Source organism: Parasteatoda tepidariorum, chromosome 5, assembly GCF_982258835.1.
Source record: "Parasteatoda tepidariorum strain Cologne lab strain chromosome 5, Ptep-v5.0, whole genome shotgun sequence".
NCBI classification, from domain to species: Eukaryota; Metazoa; Arthropoda; class Arachnida; order Araneae; family Theridiidae; genus Parasteatoda; species Parasteatoda tepidariorum.
Window position 1 is genome coordinate 81,654,568 of NC_141759.1, and position 23,975 is coordinate 81,678,542.

Here is a 23,975-nt window from a genome sequence, read left to right on the forward strand (position 1 = left end):
AGTAATTGAAATTTCGATTGCCTATACATTTCTTGTAGCAATAATATGGCAATAAATTAAGTTTCTGGCAAAGTTATCAAAGTCATTTAATTCATCCTCAGGGTCGGAGGTTGAAACACTCTTGTCGAGGTGTAAACACTCAAGTTTTTCAGAAAATGGACAAACTTTTTACCTCTGATCAATCAATTTAGCGAAAATATGGAGATAAATTCCAATTATAACGATCAGGAAATGATTGAAACTTTCATTATCATCAGGCACAGAGGTAATTTTATAAAAAAAAAACATTGTGGTAAATTAGAAAGTGATCGTAAATTATATCACGATAAATTCTCCTTGCCAGGAAATAATTGCAAATCGTATTGTAATCCAACACAGAGCTGCAGTTAAAATTTAAATGATCTAGCTCATTTTAATGCGGCCAGAAAATTTTGGTTCACGAGAAATTCCTTTTGGTATTTATATCTAAAAGTAAAAGTTAGATCATATAAGTTCATTTCAATTTATCATTCATTTTAACCCTGGAAGCGTATCCTTGGAAAGATTTTAAAATTTAATAGCAACTTTTGCATTAAGGTGCTGAAACTTGTATTTTACTCAAACTGACTCTGATATCTGTGTTTCTTAAAATTTTTATCTTATTTTTAATACCTACGAGAGGGCCTGTATAGCCTGGTCGGTAGAGCGCTGGGCCCATGTCCGAGAGTTCGGGGGTTCGAACCCCGCCGGCCGAAGACTCGAAGTGACTGATGCACGAAGTGACGAAGACGAAAGTGACTGATGCACATTAAATCTCTCAAGTCGCAAAAGTCCTCCATGTTCCCGTAACAAATCAATACCTCTGGGGGTACTGGATTGGAGATCGATCATTCTCTGATTCAAGTCAAAATTAGGATCTGTGGATGAATGAATGGATGTATGAATGTGTCCTCCCTATAAACGGGTGTGACGTATGGTGTGGCAGAAGTCAAATTCTTGACCACAGATGGCGCCACTTGAAAACAAGAATAATCGCACCCCCTCTGTCTAAAACAGGCATACGTCAACAACAATACCTACGAGAACGTTTAATCCTATTCTGCCCTTTATGAGAAAAAATAGTTAAAGTTGATAAAAAATCAAAGTTTTTATCATCTCGAATCGGTTACTGAAATTATGCAGGCTGTAACTATTAATATTAAAATAATTTTTCCTATTTCCTACATTTTGACTAAATCTTTACATCAGTCTAAGCCACTTTATATTTCCTCCTTTCTCTTAAATTTTTAATAAGGTGTAAACATCCCTTAACTCCTTACGAGAACATAGAGAGGAATACTTCTAGTCGATTTCATTAATTTTTAAATTTCAATATAAAGCTGTTTTTCCAACTATGATAATTAAGGAATCTGCTGCTGACTTCGGAAAATACAAAAAAGAAATAATAATGTATCAAATAAAAATCTTATTTACTTCGTCTTAACAGTAAAGGTAAGTGTGGGGTCAAGAAGAAAAGAAGTCAACACTGTCTCTCTTGTACGTTATACGATCATTTTTTATCGTGTGTAATTGTAGTTATAAAAAGAGAATGTATAAATTTGATTATTTAAAACCACAGAAGTTTTTATAGCCAATTATTTTCAGTAGATAAAATTTTGAAACTCCCACCCTTTTTTAAACCATAAACTATTTTTAAAACCAAATTAGTTTTAGGCAATCAACCAAATTAGTCACGCGTATTTCTTTTTTAGGAATCAATCTCAATCCCAAAACTCTTTTAACTTAATCAGAAAATGAAAAAAAAAAAAATACTGAACTTGATAATGAAGTATGAATGAGGGTAACAGTAAAGGTGAGCGTTGGGTCAAGAAGAGAAGAATTGGTATTTATAACAGAGGATATATAAATTTGATTATTTACAGCACGGAAGTTTTTATGACCAATTTTATACAGTAGATAAAATTTTATAACTCCCACCGACTAACGTGATTTGTTTCTAAAACCAAATTAGATTTAGGTAATCAACCAAATTATTTAAATGAATTTCTTTTCATGAATCAATCCCAAAAATCTTTTAACTTAATCAGAAAATGCAAAAAAAAAATTTAAAATAATAAGCTTTATTTTTATAAATGAGGGTAACAGTAAATTTAAGCGTTGGGTCAAGAAGAGAAGAGAGTAACAGAGAATATATAAATTTGCTTATTTTTAAGCACAGAAGTTCAAAATTTACGCCAATTTTTGCAGTAGGTAAAATATTGAAACTCTTACCTAATTTCCCAACAAAAAATTATCTTAAAATCATTCTAGTTTTAGGGAATCAGCTAAATAAATTTCTTTTTATAAATCAATCTCAATCCCTAAAATATTTTAACGTAACATTGCTAGACCAAAAAAACAAATGGCGCAATTAAGGGTTATATAACTATATCATAAATTCCTCAACTCGTATTGAAAATATAAGATATTTTGAGAAAATACGAAATATCACTAAATTTTGAAGTGAAAAATATAACTAAAACTTTCAGTTACGAAAGAAACAAGGATATATTCCTTTAAACAAAATGAAAGAGTGAAATAAAATGTTTTACAAAAAATACTGTAGGTTTTCGAGAAGGTATGGGTAAAATGTGAAGAGGAGTTTTGGGCACATCAAGAAATGACAGAGAAATAGATGCCTAGAGTGCGGTTTCGGGTATTTGTTCCAACCTGGGAACAATAATTCGATTTAGAACATCACATTGCACTGTTCTTTTCCTGATGGGCAGAAAAATACCTATCTAGAAAAAAAGAACATAAAACTAAAAAAAATTCAGACTTTTATTTTATTTATTTATTTTTTTACTTTACTTGGGGTCAACAAAATACGCATTTTTCTTTTTCGCTTGTAATGGAGTTTAAATTACAGAAAAGAATTCTTATAAAATATTATTTTTGATATTGAACTTTAGAATTATCAAGGAAAAAGTATGTTTAGATTTAGAATTTTAACTTTTTGTTGAGACATTTTTAAAGTAGTTTTTATTATTATATATCATAACCACAATGTATACTATAATAACAATATATAATAGTAATAATTTATTATAAATTATTATACATTTTTATTGTTGTTATAGTATTACACAAAGTAAACTATAATAGTAATATATATATAATAATAATTAATTTACAATATTATTATATATTTGTATTATCATATATTTATATTATTATATATTTATATTATTATATATTTATATTATTTTATATTATTATGCATTATTACCACAAAATAAGTATTTTTCTATTGGTGCATTTTAAATTACAGAAAAAAGTTCTTATAAAATATTTTTTTTGATATTGAATTATCAAGGAAAAAGTATGCTTAGATTTGGAATTCTAACTTTTTGTTGAGACATTTTTAAAGCAGTTTTGTTGCATAGCATTATTATTATATATTATAACCACAAATTATACATTATTATACATTTTTATTGTTCTTATAGTATTACACAAAGTAAACTATAATAGCAATATATAATAATAATAATTAATTTACATTATTATTATATACTTATATTATTATATATTTATATTATTATATATTTATATTATTATATATTTATATTATTTTATATTATTATGCATTATTACCACAAAAAAAGTATTTTTCTATTAATGCATTTTAAATTGCAGAAAAGAGTTCTTAGAAAATATTATTTTTGATATTGAATCTTAGAATTATCAAGGATAAAGTATGTTTAGATTTAGAATTTTAACTTTTTGTTGAGACATTTTTAAAGCAGTTATTATTATTAATATTATATATTATAACCACGATGTATACTATAATAACAATATATAATAGTAATAATTTATTATATATCATTATTCATTTTTATTGTTATTATAGTATTACACAAAGTAAACTATAATAGCAATATGTAATATTAATAATTAATCTACATTATTATTTTATATTTATATTATTATATATTTATATTATTATACATTTATATTATTATATATTTATATTATTATATATTTATATTATTATATATTTATATTATTATATATTCATATTATTTTATATTATTATGCATTATTACCCCAAAATGAGTATTTTTCTATTAATGCATTTTAAATTACAAGAAAGAGTTACAATGAAATATAATTTTTCATAAAAAATCTTAAACTCAATCAAGAAATAAAAAGTTAAAATTTAGAATTTTAATTTTTTATTGAGACATTGTTTAAGTAATTTTTTGTACATTATTATTACTATTATTATTATTATTACATGTTATTATTATGTATTGTAAGCAAAAGGTAAGAATTCTATAAATGCAATTTAAATTACAGCAAAGAGCCCTTATAAAATATCATTTTTCATATTTCATAATGACTTAATCAAGAAAAAAATAATTTACATTTATAATCTTAACTTTTTGTTGAGACATTGTTAAAATAGATTTGTTTATTATTATTATTGTTATTTATACTGCACTAAAAATATACTATATAATAAAAATATATCATAATAATAATTTATTATATATTATTATACACTTTTATCGTTATAGTATTACATAAAGTAAACTATAATAACAATGTATTATAATAATAATTTATTTCAAATTATTATTATACAATATTATTATTTCACATCATTATATTTTGTTAACCCAAAGTACGCATTCTTCTATTTTACTAATAATTAATTTTAAATTACAGGAACGAGTTATTATAAAATATTATTTTTGATATTGAATCATAAAATTTATCAAGAAAAGAGTATGTTTAAATTTGGTATTTTTACTTTTTGTTGGGACATTGTTAAAGGATACTTTTTGTACATTATTATTAATGTACATAATTACTATAAAGTATATCATAATAACAATATGTAATAATCATAATTTATTGTTTATTATTATTAAATGTTATGGTACATTTTTATTGTTATTATAGTATTACGTAAAGCAAACTAACAATATATAATAATAATATTATTATTATATATTATTTTGTTATAATATAATAAATATATTGTTACACAAAGTATACGAAAATAACAGCATATAATAAAAATTTATAAAATATTATTCATTATCTTATCTACTTAGAGCATCAATAACCGATTAAAATGCTGAATATATGTTTAATAGTAAACGTTCATTAAACCAATAAAAAAAACTATCACACATTGCCTGAAGTTCAAAATAATGTTTCTGAATTGTAGTTTACTTTACGACCGGCGTTGAACAGTCCATGTTCATTAGTCAACATCTTCATTAGTCAACAGTCCATGTTCAACAGTCAAGGTTCCAGTTACATGTTCAACTCCATAGCCTTGTAAATTACCTGGTATCCAACCCAGAAGAAAAGGGAACTCCTGGATCAAGCATTGGGACAAATTAGCTTTGGTGGAGCACTTTTTCATGGAACTAACTCTCATTTGCGTTGCATAGTGAGGAAAACCACGAAAACCTAGTACAGTTAGTACGACGGCAAGAGGATTATAACATATGATCTGACTACTACTGAGGATATTTTTACGTCAGCACAGTTGTCAGTGCAAACCGGGAGCAAAACTACTTAAAAACCAGTCACCGCTGGGATTTGAACCTGGGCACCTCAAGTTGGGGCTAATGCTCTACCCTCTGAGCCACCGCGACTCTTAATTATAAAAATTATTGTTAAAAAATTATTAAAAAATGCTCTCGTTTATCTAAAATGAAATTATCCTACTATTTTGGTCGTCTCATTTGCTAGATTAAAATGAAATACAGGGAAAAACTGTCAAGAAATAATAATGTAGTGACAAAACAGCGAGACTTCAAATTTCATTAGCTCTTTTAAACATCAAGCTATGCTTAATGTATATATTTGAAAGATTTAAATATCTTGGTGATCAATTTTATTTTAAATCAAATGGTGAAACATAAATTTTGCTATCTCTTCAAATATTTTCGAATAATTCGGAGAAGAAAAAAAATAGATGTTGGCAGGTCTGATACCACCAGGTAGTTCGTAGCTAAAATAAATAAGTTTCACGTCAACCAATCTTAAGATATGAAAAAAGACGCTTTATCTAACTTTCCAAGACGAAAGTTTAGAAAAAGTGTTGAGATGTCGTCTGCGGATAAACAAAGAACAAAAAAGAACTCCTTTTTTTCAGTTATGCCCATTCTCATTCATAAAATATACCTTACACTGATTGAAATTGAAAGTCAGAAAAGGAAAAGTTAGTTTTCTTGTATTTTTCTTTGTCTTCAACAAATATCAAGCAAGTTTTGTCTTCTGCTTCTACAGCAAAAGCTTCAATTGAAGGCTATTTCTTATTTTACCAAAAACTTTTTGGTTAGCTTTTTTTTTAAATAAAACATGACCCAAAATACTCTTGTTTTGGTTATTGAAAGGAAAATGTAGCCTTTCTACATTTCTCGAAAAAGAACAAGAATGGGAAACCCGTTACATATTTTGAACTATTTATAAAATTTCTGTTCTATAAGCAATCTGAGAACGTTTATGAAATAATGTTAAAGAAAACTTTTATAATATCAAAGCTACCAACTTCTGCATTTTTTTAAAATATTTACTAAATAATATTTACTTAATAATTGTAAAGAAAACTTTCAAAATATCACATTAGCCAACTTTTGCATTTTTATTAAAAGAACGTTTACTAAATAATTGTAAAAAAAACTTTTATAATATCACTGTACCCAACTTCTGTATTTGTAAAGAACGTTCATAAATTAATTTTAAAGAAAACTTTTATAATATCATGACAGCTAAATAATGCATTTATAATGGAACATTTATTAAATAATTTTAAAGAAAACTTTTATAATATCACAGCAGCCGAATATTGCATTTATTAAAGAACGTTTACTAAATAATTGTAAAGAAAACTTTATAATATCTCAGTAGCCAACTTCTTCATTTTTTAAAGAACGTTGATGAAATAATTTTTAAGAAAACTTTTATAATATCACAGCTGCAGCTCCTGTATTTTTTTAAATAACTAGTCCTAGTGTTTTGATTTTATTGGGCGACCCCTATCCCATTCATCTAGAATTTTAACACTGTTTTGGTTGAGCATTGAGGTAAGCAGGAAGTGGAGTTACTTTTATGAATGTTTCAAGCACTTTGCTTGAATAACTAAAAAGGAATCAAAAAACAAAATGAGCAGCTTGCTCTATAATTGTGTTTGTTTGATTTTGGAGTTGTTCAGAATTGTATCAGCATGAGGAAACGTTATTTTCAGAAAGGTTAATGAAATTATTTGTTTTGATAGTTATGATATAAGGCGTCGGAGGCGAAATGTGCAGCTATTGGTCTGTAGTTCTTATCTTTGATATAATTTTCAAATTTAAAGATTTCATTAAAATTTGCTGTTTTACATTCTATGGCTTTATCGAAAAAATTTGCGTTTAGCTTGTATATATGCTGTGATAGAGTTGGTATTTTGAGGTCTGTATGTATATTGGTATTCCGGATGAACCATCTTGCACAGGTTATTTTTCTAAGGATCTTGTATTGGCATTCGTTTAATTTCTTCAGTAGATGTTGAGGTATCGTTGTCCAGGCAGGTGAGGCATAGGTAAGTATTGGGCGGATCATTGTTGTGTATAGTAGCTTTTTCAGTTTGAGTGACATATTCTGATTATATATTAATGGTTGTATGGCTGTTATTGCTGCATTTGCTTTATCTAGTGTGCTTTTGATATGATCATTCCAGGTGAGTTTGCTATTGATTATAAGGCCAAGATAATTTAAGGCCTTTTTTAACTATTGTTATTGTTATATTGAACATTTTTGGTTGAAGTTGTGGAAGTATTTTAATTCTTCTTTTTTGTATAATTAATATTTGTGATTTTCCAGCGTTTACTGCAGTTTTTCATTTTAAGCACCAGTCTTCTACTTCATATGTATGGTCCTGTAGTTTTTGAAGAGCATGATTTGGGTTTCTGGATTTAATAATAATACCGGTGTCATCTGCGTAATAGGCTGTTATGCTGTTATAATCGGCTTTGTTTATAGGAAAATTATAAGTGTATAATACGTATAAAATCGGTCCCAGAATGCTGCCCTGAGGTACTCCGGCTGTGATGTTTCTCACAGCCGACAGATTTTTTTTTTTTTTTGATGGTGACTTGAAATGTTCTATTAGAAAGATAACAGGATAGGAGTTTGATTATGCCGGGTGGAAAATTTAGCTGTATGAGTTTATATATTGCGCCAGTGTGCCATACTTTATCAAATGCTTTGGATATGTCGATCATCAGGAAGGCTATTGTTTCTTTATTTATGATTGCTCTGCCAGTATAGTCTATTATTCGGAGTAACTGCTTGGTGGTATCTAGTATTTGTCGGAATCCATACTGTTCGTCGGGGAGGGCTGTAAGTAGTGGTTTTAATCTGTTGTAGATGATTTTTTCGTATATTTTTCCGATCATGTTAAGTAGACTGATTGGGCGATAACTCTCAGGGCAGCTTGGGTTCTTGTTTTTCTTGAGAAATAGTATGACTGATGTGTTTTTCCAGATTTGTGGGTAGTAATTATGAGCAATGCAGGTTTTAACCCTTTCGCGCCGACTGTCACAAATACGTGCCAGCATGAAATCGTATCAATCAGGGTAAAAAGATAAAACTGGTAATCAAAGTATTTCTTTAGCAGTTTATTTGTGGGCGGAGTTATAATTGTTTGATTTATTTAATTCACCATTACTTTGTTCAAAATAAAACTATTTAGTTATACTTTGAATTAACATTGATTATATATATGATTAAACTAACAATAATTGAAGTAAAAGGAAAGTAAGTCTGTCAAATTAGCAACGACTACATTTAAGTTACCGTTTTTTATTTAATTACAACTTGATTCTAATTTTGTACGAATGCTTTTCTGAATCACCCGTCCCCAAAGGGTTAAAAATATGCGTGATTTTGCAGATGTAGTTGTTTGGTAATAGTTTAATCATTTTATTCTTTATCCCGTCCTCACCTGGAGCTTTATTGTTTTTCAGTTTTTGTATGATGCTGCTAACTTCTTGATAATTTTTTGAATTTATTGCTTCTGGGATAAGGTACTCAATTTGAAAATTATTAACTTCTTCTGTGATGATTTTGATCAGAGTTGAAAATTGATTTTGAAGTGAATCTGTGAATATTTCGATTTTTTCTGCTAGTGTGTACGCTGTGCCTGATGGTCCATTTATTGGTCTGTCTATTTGAGGAGTTGTTTTCAGTTTCTTGGCCATTTTCAATATAGAGTTGTCGGTAATGCAGAGGGAGGCGACTTTTGATCGCCACAGCTGTTTTTTATATTTTTTACTGTGTTTTTTAATCTGGTTATTGAGTTGTTTTATTTCGTCCAGGTGTGCTGGGTCGTAAATTCTTTGGTACCATTTCCTGTGCGAGTTCCTTAATCTTATTATGTTCTTTATTTCAAGTGGTAATTTGTAATGATGGGCAGTATACTTGGTTTCTGTGAAAGCATTTTTAAAAGCATCTGTTATTTCATTCTGGATTTGCTGTATATAGTTTTCTATTGCAGTTTCATTATCTAAGGATGGTATGTCTGTTCCATTGATTGTAAGTTTTTTAAATAACATTTTCCAAGTAAGAGTAATAATACTTTTTCATTGAAAACTGTAACGGTGATCACAACGACCTAATAAAAAAAATTGGTAGAGAAATACGACACTTTTTGCCTATCCTTGAGTGAAACAAGACGTATTATCTAAATCGACAAGTTTATAATTTAAGTAATAATATTTAGTTCTAAAAATGACAAAAGAATTGCCTTAAATTAAAGGGAAACATAAAAATTAAACATTTTATTATCTTTAAAACTAAATTTATTATTTAAAGTTTAATATAAATTAGTTATTACATTTTCGTTTTTTCTCTGCTCTGTGCTACATACGCTAGAATAATTTTTCTTAAGCGCCGTCAGCGATTTTAAATTTTTGGCAACTCTTAAACCACATTATCAAACAATTAATAAAAGAATTATATTGGTAATTAATATAGTTTAAGTTCTAAATAATAAATAAGCACTTTAAATAGGAAAAGGAATGAAAGTTACATTTAAAAGCGATTATAACATATAATCAATAAATAAGTATGTCAGGAAATTTAAAATACTCTTAAATTTTATTTTTATAGCTCTGCATTTAAAATTTTTCAACGTTTTATTTTATGTCAGTTGTCTTTTATACCTGTACAATTTTCAAATCGACCTTTTCCTGTAAGGCTTAAATTTCGGTGACATTTTCCAAATAAGAAAAGTTTCCTCTCTTAGTTTTTGCCCCGTTGCGCTTGCATATTTTCTAGTCAACTAAGTTCTGCTGCATTTGTCTGAAAGCATGAAAATAAAAGGGAACTCTTTGTGTCAGTTTTAAGCAAAGCACATAATTTCTTTTTATGTAAGCTACTTATATTTATTTTGACATTTACATGACGTTTTATTTATATTGTTGCATGTACTTAACAAAATTCATATCAACGCACAGCTGCCAACTTTTACGATCGTTGAATAAGATTTTACAAAGTGGTAGTTAAACAACAATTAAGTTTGGAAAATTTTTCTAAAGACAAAACTTTTAAGCTAACTACCACGTATTTCGCAAAATATTTTGAAGAGTAGTAGACATTTACAAACCAAAGTTTTCAGAATTTTTGCCAACATTTGAAAATGCTCGCCACTACTAAACTGTTTTTTTTTTCTTTATTTAAAACAAACTGGGTACCTAGGCCGCGCAGCTGCCGCTACCCCAAACATCATGAAAATCATGCAATGAATAAGACATTTTGTTTTTGTGACATTGTGGTACTACTAAACTGGGCAAAGTAGCTTTGCATATGAACTTTTAAACCATTTATGTGTAGTGGTGTGGATAATAAATTTAAACCTGTCAAAAATAATATAATAAAATATTTACTTAGTTAGGGTAAACCAACCAGTGAAGGAACATTTCATATATACTGATTAAAAATAAGAATTAGAAAGTGTTTCTTTAGATTGATTGGTAACAATAGCTTACTGCCAAGCAATAGAATGTCATCTAGCAATGTTTTGGATTACCTGGTCAAATAGACTTCTCTGGAAAAATTTTTGAATTTGTTATTATCGCTGCAACACCTTGTTTCTTGGAAAAAATTATCAGGTGAGTGTTTGTATTTATATGTTTGAAGTGGCATTAATTGCATGTATTAGTTTTATTTTTCTCACTGTGAAAAAGAGAGTTCAAAATATAGTTATTGAAGTTACGTTTCATTTTTTTAAAGCATCATAGCATAATAAAGTACTGAGATAAGGGGGTGTTTATTCACTGGATCACCAAACGATGAAAAACCAGTGTTCCTTTACTGGGTTTTTTTCTAAGTTAATGAAAATAAAAGATAAACTTTAATTTTCTTGTACCTTTAGTGATGTTCCGCATCAAAAGTATGCTAAAAATACTAAAAAGAACTTCTAATCAGTGAGGGAACAGGCATGTTCCTTTACTGGGCATAGATTTCCCAGTGAATGAACAGTATGTGTTAATATGTTGACACTTTAGTTTTCAATTCATGATTACAAAAAAAAGTTAGCATTTTCCAACAAGTATTTATATGTTATAATTTCAAGAATAGGCTGGTTTTTAAATATTTGTAAGGCTTATAAATTCATAAAGAGCATTAAAAAATAACCAAAATTAGGTGTTCCTCTACTGGGTGTTCATTCACTGGTAAGAGCTGTTCCTTCATTTGGTCTTCTTACTACTTGTTACTTGAACCTCCAAAGCTTTAAAACAATACTATGTAAGTTCTCTACTTTTTTTTTACGTAATTTGCAATTAGTAACAAATATGTTGACACTGTCGTTTAACTAAAATTACGAATTTTGAAATTAATAAGATTTTTTTAAAGGCAATCGAAGCTTAAGTGTTCCTTCACTCGTTAATTTACCCTACCATTAAAGTAAATTTTGACAAAGAGCGTTGTAAGCTGGCAGCTTTGCCTAAAGGCATTTCTAAGTATCATTAATCATCATTATCATCGAAATATAACTGGGCGCCTGGGGCCGTTAGCGGCCTTTTTCCATTCATCTTGTATTTAATCTTTAAGGTGGTTCTTTCTGGTAATTGGAATAAAAGGAAAATGAAATATTTTGCATTTTAGTTAAAATTATGTCACTACAAAAATGAGCTGCAATCGGCCTGAGGTTTATGTCTTCTCTTAAGTTTTCAAAAGTAAAAATTTCATTGAATCCTGCGGTGTCACAATATATGGTCTTTTCAAAAAATCTGAAATTTTGCTTTGCAATGTGATGATCTGAAAAATCTATGTTGAGGTCGCGATGTATGTTTTTATTGCGGATAAACCATCTTGCCTTTGTTATTTTCCTGAGGATTTTATTCTGGCATATTTTGAGTTTTTTAAGAAGTGATGTGGAGATGTTGCACCAAGCTGGAGATGCATAAATTAAGATGGGACGGATCATCGAGATGTAAAGTAAACGTTTAAGTCTGAGTTCCATTTTAGGGTTCTGAAGAAGGATTTGTAATCTGTGGCAGGCTGTTTGTGCTTTGTTGATAACTGTTTTGACGTGATCTTTCCAATTAAATTTGCTGTTTATGACCAGATCAAGATATTTTGCTGTTTTGACTATGGGTATCGTTTCGTTAAAGAGAACAACTTGATTTTTGGCGAGGATAGTTTTTCTTTTATGTTGAATGATTAGTAGTTTCGATTTTTGGCCGCTCACTTTAAACTTCCAGTCTAGGCACCAGGTTTCTATTTCTGTGAGCTTTTCTTGGAGTTTCTGTAAGGCAATGTTGGGATTTTTGGACTTCACGACAATTTCTGTATCATCTGCGAATAGAGCTGTGATGCTATTAAAATCTTGTCTGTTGATGGGAAAGTCGTAGGTAAATAATATGAATAGTATGGGCCCAAGGATGCTTCCTTGAGGTACTCCTGCTGCTATTTTTCTGTTTGTTGATTTCATATTTTTAAAATTAACTTGAAAGGTTCTATAAAGTAAGTAGGCCTGTATTATTTTAATGCTACCAGATGGGAAAGTATCATTAATCAAAAATAGCTTTTATTTATATATTTTCTTTAATCATTGATTCGTAGTGGTAGTTTAATTTTTTTAAGCTTTAAATTTCATGATTTAATACGCCAAAACGCTGATGTTGCTACCACTTGGGAAGTTATTTTGCAACGGACGTACAAGTTGGCAGCTATATAAACGGTTTTTTAAAACATTCATATTTTCATAAAAAGGAAGTAACACAAATGTTTTGATATTTAAATTTATTTTGATGAAGCAAGATAATTAAAAGATATTAAAGTAGAAGTCCATTAGTCCGGCATCCAACAGTCCGGAATGCCCGATAGTCCGGCATCGCTCCGGAAAGTTGTAAAAATTTTGGTTTTCTCCAAAAGTGTGTCTTTAAAGCAAATAAAAACGCTCGAGAGCTATTCGGAAGTTTTCGGGGTAGTTCGGGATTATCCGGAAACGCTCGGTATTGTTCGGAAACAACAGATGCAGTGCAGCTCCGTTAATCAATCACGAAGCGTCTTCGCCATTTTTTTGTGCGTTGTTGTTTTGTGTCCTTTCACATCGCAGTAAACGCAACTTTTGAAACTGCTTATAAAAAAAGTGATTTTCGTTCTAACTGTACAGTGACCGTGTTTTCAAAACTTAAGCCTTCGAGTTCAAAAGGAGAGAAACGAAAACACGTAACACTGACTCCAGTGGCGTACCTAGGGGGGGGGCGGTGGGTGCGGTCCGCACCGGGCGGCACTTACCTTGGGGCGGCATTTTTTATATTTACTTATAGTTGTAAAAAGCAACTTATTCATTTCATATTTATTTTCTTTCTTGAATAATAAATGATTATTATGATTATTATATTTGGTTTATATAAATTATGATTAACTATATGATTTCGAATATTATTCCTCGGTGTATATAAATGCATTTTAGTGTAAATTTTGAATTCTAATTCAAGAACAAGATAATAATTTTATTTTATTGTATTCATTAAAATTCGTTGAATTCGTAAAAGGATCTTTGCGATTTTGTTCGGCAATTTTTCCTAACTAAAATTTTTTGATATCAGTTTATAAATGTCATTTCTTTTGAAAAGTTTATATGATTACTTTGAAGTGATATATCAATATTTTTTTAAATCATCGATTTTTCTTTTGAAAAGCAGGGCCGGCGGAAGGCGGTCTAGGCGGGAAGGCGGAAGACCTAGCAGACCGCCGGTCTGCTAGGTTTGCAAAGCATTAGGGCGCCGGCATAAGAACTATCTTTTTCAAACAACAAAATCTAAACGAGACAAAACAAAAATACTGACGAAGTTACCATTTCAGGAATCGCAAATAGATAAATATAGTCAGTCCGTTTTGAAGAATTGTATTTGGAATGATAAATTGCTTATAAACCATTTTGTTCATTCGCGATTCAATCTTTCAACAGTGAAGAGTGAAACAAATTATTAGGGTGCCAGTGCATTTGGAGAGTTTATTATAGGTAAGTATATAATATTACGTATTATAGATATAGATGTTATTCTAAATGCTATTCAGAGTAGTAAAATGACTTTGCCGTTTTCTATACATAATATACTATTTATTTCGACAAGTTATATTTTTATTATATATCCCTAGGATGAAACGAGTAAAAGAAAGTGGTGCGTCATTTAGAAAGAAAAGGAAGAGAAGGGAGGAAATACAGACTAAAAATACTGGAGCATTACTCAAATATATCTCCCATAAGTCAACTTCTAGTTCTTTTAGTATTGTTGCCTCAAATACGGGCGAAGAAGCAGCCCTCGAAGGCGAAAAAACATTTTCCAATGTTGTTCAAGAGGAAAGACCTGCTTCACACACTGGCGAAGAAGTAGAAAGTTCATCAAGTTCTGATGAAGAATCTGCTGCACAAATTATTCCGTCTATTTCTATGAAAGATTGGATTATGGCCTAACAAAATTGACGACAATACAAGAGTATTTCTGGTACGTCAAGGTCCCTTTGCAATTCAAAATTTGAAAGCCGACTTCAGCGAAGGAGTAAAACGTCCTAATAATACAATCAAAGCCAAAGGTGAAACAAGAAAACTGAGTCAGGACTGGTTTTTTCAAATTTTGCCTAATGGCGAAAAGCTCTTAAGATCGTGGATGGTATATTCACCATCGAAGAAAAGTATTTATTGTTTCTGCTGCAAACAGTTTGATAATCTTTGTCAAGCAGGTTTTAATACGGAAAATGGTTTTAACAAATGGTGGAAACTTAATCCCAAAATTAGTCAACATGAGGTGAGTCCACTGCACATTCGATCATATTCCAAATGGAAGGAATTAGAAATAAGACTTGGACGTGGCGCAACTATTGACAAACTACAACAACAGAATATTGATAAAGAAATAAAAAAAAATGGAAGGAAATTCTAACAAGAATACTTGATATAATTAGATTCTTAGCAAAACAAAATTTGGCGTTTCGAGGACATCGTGAAAGTGTTCATCAGGAAAACATCGATTCAATGGAAAATAGAGGAAATTTTCTTGAGCTTGTTGACTTATTGGCTAAGTACGACCCAGTATTACGAGAACACGTAGTAAAATTTAAGATGGGTAATAAATATAGTATCTCTTATTTGTCGCCGAAGATCCAGAACGAATTCATAGAGCTATTGGGGGGCGCAGTCAGAAAAACAATTATGGATCAAATAAAGCAGGCTAAATACTTTTGTATTATATTTGACAGCACTCCTGACATTTCACACGAAGACCAAGCCAGTCAAACTATTAGATATGTAGTTATTGATGGTAGCGAAGTTAAAGTTGTAGAATCGTTTATTGACTTTGTAGAAACTAAAGGAAAAACTGCTGGTGAAATCACAGATATGATTTTAACGAAATTAGAAAATGACGGTTTAGATATAAAAAATTGCAGAGGACAGGCTTACGATAATGCTGCCGTCATGGCAGGAAAGCACAGCGGTGTTCAAACTCGTATTAAAGAAATAAATCCAAATGCAGAATTTGTAGCATGTACAAATCATTCTTTAAACCTGGCATGTTTACACGCAGCTTCTACAGCTATCAATTCCATCACATTTTTTGGAACTATCGAACAGTTGTTTTCGTTGTTTTCTTCTTCCACTCATAGATGGAATGTTTTACTTTCTGTCACTGGTCAAGGAGTTAAACGCAGTGTAGAAACTCGCTGGAGCGCTAGAGCTGCCGCGGTAACTATAGTAAAAAAACATTTTTTTTACATTTTAAGCGCTTTGGAAAAATTGACATCTGAAGAAGAAAATAGTAAAACGAGATCAGATGCTGGAGTATTACTCAATTCTATGCAATCTTTTTCTTTTCTATGTTACCTTCATTTATGGGAACCCGTCCTTTTGGAAATTAATGACGCTCAAAAATACCTGCAAATAAAAGGGTTAAATGTCCACCAATGCCATATAAAACTAAATTCTTTGCAAACACATTTCATGGAACAAAGAGATACGCTAGTACAAAACGCTGTTATAGCAGCCAAAATAATTTGTGAAGAGTTGGAGATATCGACTGAGCGTCGAGTTAGAAGGAGAAAAAATATGAGTGGCGAAAATTCGCGAGACGTGGGGCTATCCTTAGAAGAAGAAGTACGAAGAGAAATGTTTTCATCTATGGACAGAATTATAAAGGAAATAAAAGAACGCTACGATCAGTTGCATAGCCTTGTAAGAAAATATTCGTGTATAATACCGTGTAACCTACTAAATGAACAATTTGAATGTCAAATAAATGACTTGATTGACATTGACAAAGAACAGTTCCATATTGAAAGAAGAAGGATCCAGGTTTTTATGGCTGTTACTAAGAGATTACTAAAAGATTACCAGGTTACTAAAAGAAGAGGCAAAACCTTGGAAAGACGGGGAGAAGGGCCCTCTTGATCTGCTAAAATTTATTCAGCAGTATAGGTTGGAAAATTCTGTTCCCAACATTGTAATTTTGTTAAGAATTTTTTTAACAATTTCAATCAGTGTCGCTAGTTGCGAAAGAAGCTTCTCAAAATTGAAGTTGATAAAAAATTATCTTCGTTCTACAATGAGTCAATTAAGACTACAAAGTCTTGCAATATTGCCAATAGAACAAGAAATTACAAATAATATAAATTTTGAGAGACGCCCGGTGGCTGAGTGGTAGCGCTTCGAGCTGCCGTGCCACAGGTCCTTGGTTCGATCCTTGGGCCGGGCAAGGCCGACTCAGCCTTTCATCCCTTCAGTGGGTCGATAAAATGAGTACCAAGCATGCTTGGGAACTAACACTGGGGGCTCCGCGTTCGGCTGACCACCTGACCGGAACATATGCTCCTGCACCCCAGAGCCCAAGGTCAAGAAAACTGAGATGGGCACAGTCGGCCTTGGCCCTCTTAATGGGCTGACGCGCCACTGAGTTAGTTAGTTATAAATTTTGAGAGCACTATACACGATTTTTCTAGTATGAAAGCTAGAAGAGTAGATATTATATAAATATGTTTACGAGTGCATACAAATATGTCTAAAAAAATTTACTATGTGTATTAATTAATATTGATTAAACAACTTAATAATTTATTTATGTGTATTAATTTATAAAAACCACTATTTGATTGACTTATAATAGAAAGGGCGGCAAACTGGAGATCGCCCCGGGCAGCAAAAGTTCTAGGTACGCCACTGACTGACTCTCAATCAGAAACTAGAAATCATCAAACGGCTAGAAAAAGGCGAGAATAGAAATGTTTTAATGAATGAGTTTAACATTGGCTCATCAACTATTTATGACATTAAAAAACAAAAAGATGAACTAATGAAGTTTGCTTCTCAATCGGTAACAACTGAAAAATTGGCTTTTAGACAAATATTAAAAAAAAAACTGGAGCAGCTAGATAGTGTATTGTTCAAATGGTTTAGTGTAGTACGTTCTGAAGGAAAGCCAGTAACAGGGCCAATGATTGTTGAAAAGGCAAAGAAATTCGGCTAAGATTTAGGAGTTGCTGAAAGTGAATGTAATTATTCCGATGGTTGGCTCAGAAACTTTAAGTTTCGGCATGGAATTCGGAGACTTGATGTAACTGGAAAAACACTTTCAGCAAACCAAAACTCTGCAGAAAAATGCAAAGACGAGTTTGAGAAAATCGTGAGGACATTATCAACATTGTAGTTAACCCTCAGCCTACTCAAAATCTTGAAGAAAGTGTCTCAGATGCAGAAACGGAAGAAAAGGGAAAAATCAGCTGGCCATAAGCTGCAGAATCACTAAATAAGTTTATCTCTTTTGCTGAGGCTAGTAATTCAGAAATTATTGATTTCCATATCATTAAAAATAAATTTTATACTAAACGCCAAAAGTCAAGAAAACAAAAAGACATTCGTGACTTTTTTAAATCTAAGTGAAATATGTTTTACAGTACGTATACATATATTATATGAAATTTAAAATAAACTTTGTTGTATGCATTTGCATACTGTATTTGTAGTTTAAATATTAACCTAATTGTTCTTATAATTACTGCCCGATAGACCAGAATTTTCGGTAGTCCGGCACCGAGCCGGTCCCGAACGTGCCGGATTATCGGACTTCTGTAGTAATATAAATATTTATATTTGGATCTATAGTCATTACATAGTACAGTTGTTACCGTGATTAACCGACTTTCACTGGTGAATGTCAACAATCACATAGTCGCGTTGGTGATAGTCAGATTCGATATTAATTTATTCGTTGATATTATTATATTTCTTCGATATTTCAATATCTGTTGAGGATAGATTAGGAGAAACATCAGTATTCGGAAAACCGGTTAAATGTATACTGGGCAGTGGCACTTGGTCTTACAAAAAACATTGATGTAGGGCATACCGGGCAATGGTATTGAACCTTAAAAAAAGCCTGATGTAGGCACGGGGCAATTGTTTACCGGGCAGTAGCGCTTAATTAGACCTGCGTTAATTTTCACTTAAGTTTCAAAAAATATTGCAGGTTGTTCACTTCCCTCGGTGAATATCGACAACAGCTAAGTCGCTTTGGTAAATGTCCGAAATATATACTAGGTCTAGGTAAGAATACCACTGCCCGGTATAAATTTGCCCGGTATGCCCTACATCAATGTGATTTTAAGGTTAAGTGCCACTGCCCAGTATGCATTCACTCCAAAGACTGATGTTTCTCCTAATCTACAACTGACTGAGCAAAACTCATAGGATACCCACCTAATACCTAGTCGGGCCCCCTCTGGCCCTGCGGAGTGCAGCGATACGGCGAGGAAGTGAGTCTGCAAGGCTCTGAAACACGTTCAGAGGTAGTTGGCACCACACATCCTGCAGAGCGGCAGCCAATTGTGGCCTGTTCGTGGGTTGAGGATTCAATGCCCTGAGCCTGACGTCGAGGGCATCCCAGATATGTTCAATGGGGTTCATATCAGGACTTCGAGATAGCCAATTCAGTCGTTGGATCTCACCTGCATGCTCGTCGAACCAGGCACGAACGATATTGGCGCGATGTGGGGCTGTGTTGTCGTCTTTATACACCCATTCCATTCCACGAAAATGCACCCACACCATGACTGATAGGCCACCGGCCTGGACTGTGCCCACTTGGCATGCTGGATCCATCGCTTCGTGCGGTGTGCGCCATACACGGTACCTCCCATCATCATGGAACAATTGATAACGTGATTCGTCAGACCGGATCACGTTACGCCACTGTTGCAGTGTCCATCCGTGGTGATTGGTGGCAAATGCACGCCGAATTCTCCGATGACGCTGGGTTAGCAGTGGCACACGTGTGGGGCGACGGCTCTCATACCCGAGAACACGCATGTTCCCACGGATTGTCCACTGGGACGCGTCTCTATCACGGCCAGTGTTGAATTCAGCCGTGATTTGTTGCACATTTGTTCTCCTATCTCGAGTTACCACTCGTTTCAGGTTTCGCCTGTCTCGGTCATTTAGGGGCTGTGGACGCCCGGTATGGTGTCTGTTGTGGACTGTGACACCCTCATTCACCCATTCTCGGTAAACTCTCGACACGGTTGACCTTGGAAAGCTGAATTCCTGAACCACTTCCGAAATGGAATGTCCCATGCGTCGGGCACCCACAACCATGCCGCGTTCGAATGCCGTCAACTCACGACGATGCTGCATTTTACCTGATCACTCACACAGCCACTTCAAGCAATGTCTAGCACACAACTGAGACAGTCGCGGAGGCCACCAGGTGGCGTTGGTCACACGTGCTGTCCATCCACAAATCAGAGCCCTGCTATCCCATGAGTTTTACTCAGTCAGTGTATCTTCAGCAGATATTAATTCAACTAATAAATTTATATCAAATCTGATATAACAAATATTTCGGACATTTGGCAAAGCGACTATGTGATTGTTGACATTCACCGGTGAAAGTCGACATTCTCTTGATTTCGGTCATTCACAGTAGCATATATATATATATATATATATATATATATATATATATATATATATATACCGAACAGCCATTACATTATGACCACCCTCCATCTATAACATTGAGCTCACCTAGGTTTTCATGGTTTCTCGCCCAGGAACAATGTTTCCATGGGGCACATTAGGAGCCATGATCCTCATAGAACAATCCCGGACGTCTGTAAGCTACTTGAACATAGTTGCAGACCAGGTTCACCCATTCATGGCAACAGTTTATCCTGCGGGGGATGGTGTTTACCAACAGGATAATGCACCATGTCATAAGGGTCGAATCGACGAGGAACATTCCAGTGACTTTCAAGTCATGTCTTGGCCCCCAAATTCACCTGACCTTAATCCAATAGAGCATTTGTGGCCCTACTTGGAAAACCAAATTCGCGCTGCCACGCTACCCCCTGGCAATGTGAGGGAATTGCAAGACCAGTTGGTGAGCGCTTGGTACTAGATACCTCAGACTACCTATCAGCACCTTGTGGAATCAATGCCACGGAGGGTGCTAGCAGTTTTGAGGGCTAAAGGTGGTCTTACATGTTATTAGCATGGTGATCATAATGTAATGGCTCTTCGGTGTATATTTATAATACTACTTACAAAACGTCCAGCAGTCTCTCAAAATTATTTTATTATGCTGGTATATAAACTTTTATCTTGAAATATATTACATGTTTTTAAGAAGGTAATACAAAACATTCCTGATCTCTACCATAATTCGATAACTCAAACACATATAAAGAATTATGTTATGAATAAGGTGAAACTTGATAGCATTTACAGAGATTCAAACTTGCTCTAGATAGCGGATAAATATTTTTGAGTGGTACTCCTTCAATGAAAAATTCTTAGTTAAGCAAATTCGATAAATAGGGTTTTTATTCCCTACTACTTCTAAATAATTCAAATGCTTATGTGACGCGCTCTTTTGTTAACAGTGAAGGAGGAAATCTGTAAATGGACATAACCGGAAATCTGTAAATTTTTGTTTGTAGATCTTTTTACTTTTTTTTTATTCTTAATTCTTCTTTTTCTTTTTTTCTTTTTTTTTGGCATATCGGGATTAGTTGGCATCTCTGGTTAAAACATAAACTAGCTACCACCAGAAAAATCTTACCATAAAGCGCACGGAGTTGGCAGCCCTGCGGATATGTATTTATTGATTACAATTCGTTCAGACTTTCCTTGACTCAATTTTTTCATTGAAGCGGCATGCCCTAAAAGGGTTAAACTAAGCTTGTAACTCCCAATGTGACGATCACTAGATTCCTGAAAAATACTCCATACGCATTACTCCATATTTTAATTTGACTATAAATATATTTTATCCAGCAATCCCCTGAAGCTATTATAGTGGTATCATATATTCATATCATATCATATATCATATTTCATCTTTTTAAAAAATAACATTTATGTGTAGTGAATTCTTTTATTTGTAATGTATTTTATTTTATTTTATTGCATTATTTTAGGTACTTTTAAGCTTTGTCATTAATTAAAATAAATCTTGTAGAGAATAAGTAATCAGGACAATATTTTTAGACTAAAATTGGTTCCACTTTAATTTAACTTGTTTTTTATTAACAGCAATTGTTTATTTAATTGTAGCCCTATGATAAACTGGGACACATTGTCCAAACTAGCCCCTTGGGAGTGGTGAGGACAAAGAAGTTATATTTTTTAAGAAAAAAACTTTAAAAAAATCTATATATCCAAATTAGAGTGAGTATCATTTAAAAGAAATTTTAATAGAAAAAAATACTAGATATGTTATGTTAGATATGATATGTGTTTCCCAAATGAAAGTGTCATAGCTGTAATGACTCAGCCATATAAGTAACTTATAAGAAGTCATAAAAAAGAAGGCATAAGATTTTATGGCTAATTTGTCGTAAAAACTGCCACTGTATTTTGCCATTAAAATTGCCATTCTATATTGCCATAAGAACTTATGTTTTTATGGCAAATTTATTAAAATCGTTTTCATAAAACTATCATTGTCTCTTTCCTATATGAAAAGTACAAATTATAGTCTAAATAAACTATTAAACTTGAAAAATAACGTTAAATTTATATTAATCTAGTCATTTTTTTCATATTTGATATAGAACCTGTTTCAAACTTATCATTATTAAATAAATAAATATATTAAATAATTTAAGACTGAGAAATTATTTCATAAAAATCCGTAATAAATATATTTTTTTTACTAACTATCTTTAAAAAAATTTTATCAACTTCAATAATCACTAGCCGCCGAATAAGTGATTGAATTTATAAGAAAAATTTTTTTTTAATATTTTGAACAAAATTAAAATAAATTAATGAATTTAATAAAATTTGTAAAGTATCAAGCTTTTCATATTAGAAATGGAAGTTGTTTTTTGGCCTATAAATAACGCTATAAAGGCAAATTAATTTATAAATTGAGGAATAAACTCCAAATTTCAAAAGAATCCTTCATAAATTTAACACTAAAAAATTTTAACGTTTTTAATTATCACGTTCAGTCGAATTAGTAATTTAATATACGTGAAAAATTATTACACAAAAACTAAAATTATTAAACTTGTAACGAAACTGATTAAATGAAAATTTATATTATACTTTCAAGGCATTTAATATTTCATATTATAAATAAACACTGTTTTAGGATTACTAACTATATAATAAAAGAAAATGAAAATTGATTTATAAACTTAGGAATTAACGTCCAATTTCAAAGCAACCCTTCATAAATTTAGCATTAAAAAATTTCAACATCTTCAATAATCACTTTTCGCCGAATTATTAATTTAATATACGTGAAAAATTATTATACAAAACCTAAAGAAACTGTTAATATTTTAAAAACTGGTTGATTAAAAATTAATATTTTATTAGCAATGCATTATAATTTTCATATTGTAAATAGACACTGTTTTAGGATGACTAACTATGTAATGAAAAGAAATTCAAATTATTTAATTAATTTATAAACTTAGGAATAACGTCCAGTTTCAAAAAAATCCTTCATAAATTTAACATTAAAAAATTGCAACATCTTCAATAATCACATTCCGCTGGATTATTAACTTGTAAAAGAGTGGTTAATTAAAAGTTGATATTTTATTTACAAGGCATTATAATTTTCATATTGTAAATATACACTGTTTTAGGAATACAAAATTATATAATTAAAGGAAACGCAAATTAATTTAACGCCTAATTTCAAAGAAATCCTTCATAAATTTAAGATCTTAATCATTAAATCTTTTAATTAGCAGCTTTAACCAACATTTTCTGCCAAAAATTAACTTTATCTTCAGAGAAAAAATCTTCAAAATCTGAAGAAAATGTAAAAATTTAAATAAAAGTTTTCATATTAAAGCTGATTTAAGGTAAATATTATAAAGTAAAAAATAAAATATGCAATAATTTATGAACAGAGAAACCAACGTCAACTGTAAAAGAAAAGAAAATTATTACACTTATCCCAAAAAATGAAAAAATATTTAAT

General features: G+C 31.4%; 2 protein-coding genes across 2 annotated transcripts in view; one reads left to right on the forward strand and one right to left on the reverse strand.

The window, feature by feature from the left end:
- The window catches only part of LOC139426428 (thyrostimulin alpha-2 subunit), a 75,557-nt gene that overhangs the window by 51,115 nt on the left and 467 nt on the right, over positions 1-23,975 (reverse strand). The window lies entirely within an intron of this gene.
- Positions 15,695-16,927, forward strand: LOC122268864 (zinc finger MYM-type protein 1). Its single transcript, XM_071185845.2, has one exon. The coding sequence runs from the start codon at positions 15,695-15,697 to the stop codon at positions 16,925-16,927; it is 1,233 nt and encodes a 410-aa protein (XP_071041946.2).

What these genes read in the sequence shown, in the direction of transcription:
- LOC122268864 (XM_071185845.2), top strand. Translation starts at nt 15,695, where the DNA reads ATGGATCAAATAAAGCAGGCTAAATACTTTTGTATTATATTTGACAGC.